At 47.8% G+C, this 10,299-nt stretch overlaps 1 protein-coding gene and 1 pseudogene across 1 annotated transcript; both read right to left on the bottom strand.

Moving 5' to 3' along the window:
- Window positions 1-618: 618 nt before the first annotated feature.
- On the bottom strand, window positions 619-2,762 carry LOC136486191 (metacaspase-9-like; annotated as a pseudogene).
- A 2,224-nt stretch (window positions 2,763-4,986) lies between these two features.
- LOC136486190 (protein ZINC INDUCED FACILITATOR-LIKE 1-like) lies at window positions 4,987-9,445 on the bottom strand. Its single transcript, XM_066483041.1, has 17 exons — window positions 9,114-9,445; window positions 8,666-8,706; window positions 8,461-8,521; window positions 8,189-8,291; window positions 7,925-8,027; window positions 7,714-7,767; window positions 7,557-7,619; window positions 7,419-7,468; window positions 7,258-7,333; window positions 6,843-7,013; window positions 6,675-6,762; window positions 6,433-6,518; window positions 6,244-6,351; window positions 5,994-6,038; window positions 5,749-5,837; window positions 5,484-5,527; window positions 4,987-5,336 (listed from the first exon to the last, which is right to left on the bottom strand). Exons 1-17 carry the CDS (start codon window positions 9,271-9,273, stop codon window positions 5,236-5,238), a joined length of 1,443 nt encoding a protein of 480 aa, XP_066339138.1. The 5' UTR covers window positions 9,274-9,445; the 3' UTR covers window positions 4,987-5,235.
- Between the last annotated feature and the right edge of the window lie 854 nt (window positions 9,446-10,299).

Raw genomic sequence — 10,299 nt, forward strand, 5'->3', positions numbered from 1 at the left:
TATATTATTTTTATTGTATAAGCTATGCACTCCCTCAGTCCAGGAAAGAATGCAATTATGGAATTTGTACCGGTCAAATTAGTTCAAGTTTAACTAAGTTTATAGTAAATAGCATTGATATTTATGTCTCCAAATAAATTTATTATGAAAATATATCTTATAACGAATTCAATGATACTTATTTTGTATCATGAATGTTAGTATTTTTTTTATATAAATTAAGTCAAAATTCAAACTGTTTGACTTCTCAGAAAACGAGAATTGCATTTTTTTTGTGGATGGAGGGAGTATCTAGAAAAATCATACGTCTTATAATTTGTAATGGATGGAGTATTTTTTGGTTTAGTATGAAGATAGATTTGCACACAGAATTGCAGATATATAGTGGACAATAAAAGGAGAATTCTGTCATGCATAATCATGTTGCATGGCTCCTATTTCTCTCCGCATACAATGTTACTCAGTCCGTTCTAAATTATAGGATATTTTGGCTTTTTTAGATACGTAGTTTTTCTATGCACGTAGATATACCCTATGTCTAGATACATACTAAAAGCAATGTATCTTGAAAAACCAAAACGTTTTATAATTTGGAATTGAGGGAATATTTCAGTAATAAATAATAATAAGCACACGCACAAATGGCAGGGGATCAAGCATGAGAGCAGGAACGGCACCTACACACTACTAGAGGTCTTTAGCATGGCGGCGGCAGCGGCGGCTTCCTCCTTGCTCAGTTGCTCTTGGCCTTGGTCTCCTGCTGGCCCAGGAACGGCGCGTCGGCATTGGCGTCACTGCAGTAGAGCAGGGGTGCTGCTGGAACCCCTGCTTGCTGAGCACCTCCCTGGCACGGCGCACAACCTCCCGGTTGCTCATCGGCGCCAGGTGCGCCACCAGCACGGCCTGCAGCGCGGCGCTGAACGCCCCGCACGCCCTGCCGCCGACCGCCGCGACGTCGTCCCCCGCCACGTCCGCCGATGTCTCGTCTGTCTGGCACCCGCTCAGGAGGATCCCGGCGCCCTCGGTGCACGTGGCGCCGCTGCTGTTGCCATCGTGGTCGCGGCGGTGGAGGTGAAACTTGGCGCTGGCGTCGGCGCCGAACAGCGCCACGAGGTGGTCGGTGATGTGGTGGGACGCGGCCATGCCCGACGTGCCGAACAGGTGGCCGAGAACCGCGGCGTACGGGAGGAACCGGCCAGCAGCGTGGGCGTGGAGATCGGGGCCGGCGGCGGCGGTGGGGCCGATCTGCTCCTTCTCCTGGTCGATGAGGCCGCCGCTGTGGCACGAGTCGGACACCATGGTGAAGGTGGCGCCCGCCGGCACGCGGTCCACCAGCTCCCGGAAGTCCACGTCTGCCGGTCCGACGTCGCGTGCGGTGCGTGCGTGCATACAGGCATGTCAATCACGCACTATGTCAGTCAGAGATCAGGATGACGCGCCTACACGAACCTGTAATGAGGTTGAAGTCGCAGGGCACGATGGCCTCGTCGTTGCGGTCACCATGGCCGCGGCGTGGCCTGCCGCTGACGGGCGGGACGAGCGTGCCGTGGCCGCTGAAGTGGAAGAAGAGCACGTCCCCGGGCGCCGCGCGCGCCACCATGTCGGACAGCGCGCGCCTGACGCCGGCGCCGGTCGGGAGCACTCCGGCGGCGCCGCGGCCGCGGTCGTCGTCGGTGAGCACGGTGACGTCGCCCGGCGCGAAGCCGAAGCGGTCGAGGAGGACGGCACGCATGGCGTGGACGTCGTTGATGCAGCCCTGCAGCTCGTACGGCGTGCCGGCGTAGTTGCAGCCCACCAGGGTGGCCAGCATCTTGTTCTTCCCCTCGCGCGCCTCCATTGTCGTCTTCTTCTTCTAGCTCTAGCTCGATACCTCTGGTACGGTGTGCTAGCTTCAGTGAGATATCGATTTCTTGCGTGCGGCTTCCATCATAAATAGACTTCGTGATCACCAGTGTTCAGTAGTTGTAATTGAGTACGCATTGTCTTGGATTCGTTCATTTGTTGCTTGCCTTGTGGATGCAAGCTAACAATAAGGAAGATTTGCCTTTGGACTTTGGAGTAAAGCAAGCAGCTGGACTTGACTGAGGCTGGCTTGCTTGCATTGCATGCACGCACTTGCAGTGAGATGAGATTGGATGAACCATCACGCACAAATTCATCCGAACCTGGCAAAGACGTACGTAGCTAGGTGTGTGTATAAAAAACCTTAAGGACGATCGACGACTCGTCGTAACGATCGAGAATGTACGTACAGGAAGATAACGAACGAACCAACATCTCGTCCATTCATCATCTTGCCGAGACGTCCACAGTGCAATTAGGTCGGTCGGTCGTCAAGAACAATCCTTTTTAAGCCGGGGACCTTGCGTGCAAGAAATGAATTTGCAGTCCCAGTCGGCCCCTTCAAGTGTACTAGTAGTATATATCTATATTTTATTAATTAGTATATAACCTTACTTATAGCTCAGTAAATAAATATGATTCAACTACTGGGACATTGCTTTTTGAACTTCCATGGTGTTGTGAGCCCTGCTGTGTGAACGTCAGAGCGTGGAAACTCTTTTTTCTAGTTAAGCATGCTGATTTGATTCCTCGTTTGTGAGGAAGAAGACGAAAGTTATTTCCATCATTTGAAAACCACTATATGAATTATATAACGTTTATTTTTTTGCAAATATGTATGACCTCCCTCACTCCCTGTCAAAAGAATATAATGGCGAGTGCAAATTTACTTACATGGACTTGTTGAGATAGTGTGCTCGATTAAGAATCCGAAACCTTGAGTGCTCCACTAGTATCAATCCACCACTAGTTTCAGATTAAGGATGCTGATTTGATTCCTCATTTGTGAGGAAGAAGACGAAAATTATTTCCATTATATAAAAACTATTATATGATGCATTATATAACCTTTTTCCTTTTTAAAAAAAATATATGACCTCCCTGTAGTATAATTAGCGTAAGACAAGGCCTGTTTAGATTATCTGGTCAAAAGTTTAATGGCTGAAGTTAAAGAATAAAATTTTAGAGAGATGGTCTAAACTTTTTTCTTTTTTGCACTAAAGAGATGGTCTAAACTTTAGACAGCACTTTGGACCTCTTGTTTGGAGCCTCAAGAGCTAAAGTGGTCTAAACTCTAAAATAACATAATCCAAATAGGGCCTAAATGTAAGTCCTTGCCTTCAGATTGCTTCCACGTCGGCCTAAACCTAATCTGTCTTTGTTCCCTGTAGCAACGACAGTGATCCCTATTCTCATCCCCAATGAGAAAAAACTACCATTCGAGGAATTTAGCTTGCTCTAGCGGATCCTGCCGCCATGCACACCCGAAGCTCGAGCTCACCTTGGCGCCGCCGTGGAGGGGAAATGACATGTGCCTGGTGGAGGAGAAGAGGAGAGAGTACCATTGGCAAAGGAGAAGAGGAGAGAAAACACCGGTGGGTAGGGCTCAGGCTGGGCATTCGGTTTTAACCAAAAAATTGGTTCGGTTTCTTCGGTTTTCAAAAACTTCGGTTTCTAGCATCAAATGATCGATCGGTTTGTCACAAAACATAAAACCGACACTATCGGCTTTGGATTTTTCGGTTCGCTTTTCGGTTGGAACCGAACATAACAGCAGACATAGAGAAGAGAAGAAAAGAGGAGTCGCTACCTACGTCGCTCGTAGTCGCAGATGCGCTGCCCGCCCGCTGTGGTGCCGCGGCAAAGGAGCCCTAGGCGCCACCGCCCCACGTTAGCCCGTGAGCCTCTCCGCTGTTGAGTAGCCGTCGCCGCCCGCCGAGCAGCCACACCACCCCCGCGCGAAGCACCCCTGCCGGCCGCCGCTCCACCCGCACGGGCGTGCCCCCGCTATTGAGGGTTGAGGAGCCGTGCCGCCCTAGCGAGCGCGGAGCGCCCCCCGCTTCAGATGCGCCGCGCCGCCGCTACACTTGGGAGTCCGTGCTGCCGCTCGCCCGCTCCGTGGATTAGGTTTTGACTTGAGTGGGAGTGGGGACAAGGAGGGTGCGGTGTTTATGGGCCGACCGAGGTGTGGTGGGCTGCTTGCTGGCTTGTTGGACTCGTCGCACGAAGCGGAGTGGAGGTAATTGGGTCGCTAGGAGCCAGTGTATTCGGTGATTGCTCGGTTGTTCGGCTCTGCGGTACGGTTTCAGGTCAAAACTGAAGCTGACATCGAACACCGAACTTCTGGATTTCAAAACCAAAGCCGAAACCAAAAACCGAAAAAACTGACATTTCGGTTCGGTTTTCGGTGTAAATATGCCTAGCCTAGAGGGGTGCTGATGACACGTGCGGGGATCCGACGGTGGCGGCAACGCGGGTGGGGATCTGGTGGTGGCACATATACTTGGCCAAACAGGCCAGGCCCGCTGGACCAAGGGTTTGGACCCAAAAACGTGGCCCAAGCCCAGTGTGGCACGACCTTCTCGTGCCTATGCTTGGCCTGGCCCATCACTAGTGCCCGTGCCTGGGCCTCCATACCGACCCGTAGTGCCACGACACGGGCCTCCATATATTTTAAACTATGTATGTGGATGTGCATTTTGAAAGTTTATTTGCTGGTCTGGTGCCAGCTTGGACCACCACATCAGCAAACGGGTCGACCTGTGACATACCCCGATGTGTATTTTAAAAATTTGGAAACCTAGATGATATCCTCTGCCAAGTTTAAAGGCCGCCGCTGCATTTTACTCTTGGGACAGGGAGACCTGCCAAGTCCCACCACTATAGCAAAAAAGGTGGCATGCATGTGCGCAGCTGAAGTTTATAGAGCAGCTCCTATATCATTTTGGTAAAAAAAAAAAGTTTGACTTAATAAGCAACTCTAAAAGTTTTTTTTGGAAAGGGTAGCAACTCTAAAAGTTGATCTACGTTAGGACGGGGCAGCCGAGTACTATGGAGTACAATCAGAGGCTAACAGCCAACAACAGAGAGAAATCGCTTAAAAAAAACAACAAAGTGAAATCGAGGCAGTACGCCAGTAACCCATTTACCGAACTAGTAAAAAAGCTTTGCTTTTTTTTTTCTGTCGACTATACAAGTCAACAACAGCGGCATCAAACGATGGACTCAAAACTGAATTCCGTTGCACACCTGGCTCTGTTTTCAGTCTTGTGTATGTATGTATGCACTGACAGCATGCATGGCTGGCACGCTACGGCAAACTTCTACTTCATGTTATCACCCTCGTCTCGCCCTCACACTACCTCTATATGCTTGCAGCATGCTTTCACAGTTTCATTGTTTATACTGCTGCGGAACTGCAAGGAAAGGCTTGAAGGTGAGCACCAGCCCGATGACCTCTGTCAGATTCAGGAGCAGAAACACCATCTGGTCGCCTGCATGTATATATATACGGAAAAAAAATGTGGGGATTAATCACAATCCCTTTTTAACCTTTCTTTCAGATCTGAATCCTCTATGTGGTTTTACTGCAGTAACTACTTGAAAGATCATAGTGCAAAACTGCATATACATAAATTTACCTGGAAAGAATGCGGCATGCTGACGCTTTTGTGCCCATGAGAACCTACAACCAGAGGCGTTTCAGCGGTGAGCTTCTTGTTCAAAATACATGTACATACACATACACTAGCTTGTCCTGCCTGGCCCATGCTTTCATGCTTATCACACAACAAGCAATCACTGAGAAGCTAGGAATGATAGACTAACTAGCAACATTTTCAAGACCGCGATGAACATCAAACGAATAACAAGAGGGTTAGGCAGCACTGCTAGCTTTGCACATACAAGATGCCTGCTCCGGCTGGAGCGAACGCCTTGGACAGAGACATTGCCGTTGTAGCTATCCCGTTTGCAGCGCCCCTTTGTTCTTGAGGCTGCAGATAGCATCCGGTTCAGATGTTAGGTTTATCTGACATATTGACATCAGCACTGATAACAATTACTGATCTACGTTAAAAAAAATTTATTGATCAGTTCTTGGAAGGGCATCGGATGATAATCAATATAACTAGCATAAGTTGGGCATGTACCACAGCATTGTTTTGCAGGAGCGAAGTGCCGGTAGTTCTAGTGATCTGATCAACATACTTAGACATTAGTATCCCAAAGCTGAACATATGAATGAAGCACAAAGGCAGAATAGTAAAGCAAAATACATGACCAGCATCTTTTGTCCTGGATTTCTAATTCTACACATCAGTGTATGAATTTAACAATTTAGTGGTTGGTGATGTGTTTTATGTGTTGAAACTCAGAGCTTAATCATAGTGAAGTACTTACTGCAAAAACGCTTTTGAGCATTGCTGCGATATAGAGAGGCACATCAAGTCTTATTCCTGACAAGTGTGTCATGAAGGGATAAGCAGCAATTATTGGTATAGATAGTGCCTGCGATGCTTATTGGTCAACTGATAAGAATTATGAACAATTTTGAAAAGAAAAAAAAATAGAGAAACATCAATAACTCACCGATGAAACTCGGGTTGAATTGATTGGACCAAGGACTCTATCGATCCAACGGTAAGCAAAGATTTGATATACTAGAAGACTGGCACCTACAGTTGAGCAGAGGATAAGTATTGACGATATATCCAAAAATTGCATTTACTACAGTGTACAGACTTTATTATAACCATAAAACACACAACTGATCAAGTGGATGCCTCGGATTTTTTTAAGTACTTGGGAAGTATTGGCTGGAGTGGAATTACCTGCGACCGTAAGAACTTGACCCACATCTTTAGATGCAAAGCTAAGCCCGCCATATTTTCTGTCACTCACGGTCCATAGAGAAAATATCTGATGTTGAATCCCAACATTATCCAACTTTTATAACAATTCATTTCAGCGTAGAAGCTGTTGTGGTCAGTAAGTGGTACCTCAGAATATGCGGTGTCGTGAAGGGAGAAGACACAGTATGATATAATGGAGGACATCAGTGGCCAGTTTCTGAGTAAGCTCTTCTTAGGTGGCTCTGCACTTTCTTGAGTTGTAGTACCTTCTACCATTTCAACTGCTCTCTCAAGGCCTTTGTGCTTATGTAGGGTCTCCTGTTTAGTTTAGTTACTCGATGAATGACAATAGAAATAAGCTGACAACAAAGTGCAAAATTATCAAACAGAATTTTGTGTAATTTAATAAGGTAGTATAGCATATTCACATGGACTTGGCTATTTTAGTGTGCCAACAACAAGACATATTTATGAGTAAAAAATCATAAAAACATAAAAAAAACCTTCATGACAACAACAAATCTGAAAGCATACATTCATATAGAGAGCAGGTTGTGCTTACCGGGAGCCATACACAGCTTATGAGAACCAAGGTAGCCAAAAATGATATACATAGACATGGCAATAAATATGGGAACCTGCATGATGTTGGGACAAGAAGAAAAAAATCATTCTAACTTAGTGTTAACAAAATAATTTAATTCCGGTCGAAAGGAATACTACCTTCCGAACACTGAATTCTCATGAAACAGATGTGGGTATTGTTTGACAGGCTGGTAATAGGAAGGAAGGAAGACAGAGAAGGTGAAAAGTAAGTAATCCAAATGGTTGAAAAACAGTAAAAAAATATTTGTCAGATACCTGTGCTAGATAGCCCCCAATTGCCGGGCCAATTATAACACCCATTCCCCATGCTGTGCTGACCTAAATCAAATTAAATGGATCAGACAGAGTCTATTCTGATCAGTAATTATGTTATACTATTACGTATAGTGTTATGTGTAGAGTAGGAGCTTACAACTGATATACCCAAGGCCTGTTGGTCAGGTGGGCAAACTTCAATGGAGTAGGCCTGTAGCAGAAAGCAGTAACCACATTCACACTACATTATTGACTAGACTATTTGCTGGAATCAGGGCACAGCAACTGACAGCGACATAGTTCCTTTGTCTCTTCTTAGCTAGGAATTGGCACTTTCAAGTTTCTAACAACAGAGTAGGAGTACGTACCTTTACTGGTGCAAGGAAGCCGTTGAGTGCACCAAGAAGGAACCTTGTGGCAATCGCCATCCAGTACTTGACACTCAGTCCAAACAGAGTGTTGAACACAATGCTGAAACATAGGTTCATTTGGAAATGAATTAGTAATAAATAAATAAACGGATCAAAATATTACTACTAAGATTTAACTTTGACTAATTATGGATATTTTTTTTGTGTGGTAGCTGTTTGTTATGGAAAGAAAAGAAAAACGGCGATGGATGGAGCGCTTACACCGAAAAGACAGAGAACGCGAGGACAGGCTTTCGGCCAACACGATCCGCTGCCACACCCCAGAAGACCGACGCGACACCTCTGCCGATCATATATGCCGCACCTGAAGAAAAGACGGGGAAAAAAGGAGGGGAAAGAGATTTCACATGGACCAGAAAAAAAAAAAAGAACGAGTAGTGTAAAGAAACACGCATGGATTTCTGTCAGCCATTGGCACTTGGGTTGGGTTGAGTTGAGTGTGACTGTGTGAGTGACAGCAAAAGTATACGTACCGAGGAAACCAGCGTAGAATCCAATGTCTTCCTCCCTCGGAGCGACGTGCAGGTCCTTTATCTGTTTCATCACCATCAGGGGGAATTAAAGTAAAAGTCATCAGTATCTTTTATTTGCAAAAAAAAAAAAAAAAAAAAAAAAAAAGCATAGATGATTTCAGAGGACGAATATGCCGCCAGCCAAGAGAATGGCAGGCAGGCTTACCATGAAGTAGAGGAAGGGGAACAGGGACGTGATTGGCAGAGCTGAAAAAAGGACAAGAGCAGTGGCGTTGAGAAATCAGTTGAGCAGCAGAGTTGAAACGTTTCAGAAGAAGCATCAGTTTTTATTCATTCAGTATCAGTAGCTGCCATGGCACCGCCGGCCTGGCCGAGAAGAAAGAATGTCCAGTCCAGCAGACCCAAAAAAAAAGAAGATGCCAAATCTCGTAGAAACTGTGTCACATGTACTAGTATAGAATACCCAGATCGAACAAGAGAGTAGCACGCAGGCAGTAAAATAAGACCGTCTGTCGTCCTTCCTCGGACGACATGGTCTGGCTGGTCTGGTCTCGGCAGTTGGAATGGATGGACCGATAAAGAAATGGAAGGAGCAGAGCAGGTAGCAGGAGGAGCATCAGCATCATCAGCGTCAGGTGTGGGGAGAGTAGTACCGGAGGCGAAGGTTGTGGTGGCGACGAAGAGCAGCTCCTTGTAGGGGACGCCGGCGTGGGTCTCCTTCTTCCGGTCCATGGCGCAGCCGGGGCACCCGTCGTAGTACACCTTCGCCGCCGGCGCCGGTGGCAACGACGATGCCGGCGACTCCTCCCCCATTTCGTCCGGCTCTGCCCGACTACTACTTTGTGACGAATGCACGGAGTGCTCTGGAGGCGTCAGAACAAGAAGACAGAGCAGGAGGTGAAGGAGCAGGGGATCGGAGGTGGAGCCGTGGAAGGAAGGAAGGGCGGTGTACTGCACTGATGGTGGCCTGGGCCCCTTGGTAGGCGTGCCAGGCCGTGCGTTACCAGATGTGAATGTGATGACCTCTCGTCTCGTCTTCCACACCACAGGCGGGCGGACGGAGGCGGCCGATAGTCCGATAGATTGAGATGGGATGACGACAAAGTGAATAGATGGGACGGGCCCGCCCCGGCGCGAGTGACAGATGACCGCCGCCGAGCTGGGCCTGCTGCGGCCGTGGAAGCACGACCGTCGTCGTCGTCGTCACTCGTCAGCGCGCGCGACCGAGGCGTCATGGCGTGAAGGGAAGAAAGAATGGGGTGGCTTTCGCCTGTGCAACGCCGACGCAAGCCTGTGTCACGTCACGGAGAGCTACGGCGGCATAGATGTCCTGTACACACTCTGGAGTATATGACGTGGCGGGCGTGCATGCCAGTGCGAGCGTCCTAGGCCGGCATCGAGCAATGGCGCCGGCGGCGGCGGATCGGTCGAGGCGATTGGTAGTTGCTACACGCCTACACTACACAACCCGTTCCGTTCCGTTCCGTCCCAAGGATAAGGATTAATGTGCATGCGGGTAGGTTCTATGAATCATTATTCTCCTAGAATTGGATTTTAAAACACAATTCCTGACGGTCGGCTTTCTTCTGCTCGACACCTGCCGGAATGGACTTGACTACTTGAGGACCACACCTGTTCGGCAGTCTATAACTGTCTGTATCTTGCTTGGCTTATCAGTCAGCCAACAGTATTTTTCTCTCACACCAAATCAGCCAGCAGTACTTTTAGCCCACGGCTTATAAGCCAATCTAGCCGAAACGAACAGACCGACACGCCTGGCCACAGCCACCCCACAGCTGACAGCACACTTGCCAGTCATACACCCTGCACCGGGGCCTT

Source organism: Miscanthus floridulus, chromosome 10 (assembly GCF_019320115.1).
Source record: "Miscanthus floridulus cultivar M001 chromosome 10, ASM1932011v1, whole genome shotgun sequence".
NCBI lineage: Eukaryota > Viridiplantae > Streptophyta > Magnoliopsida > Poales > Poaceae > Miscanthus > Miscanthus floridulus.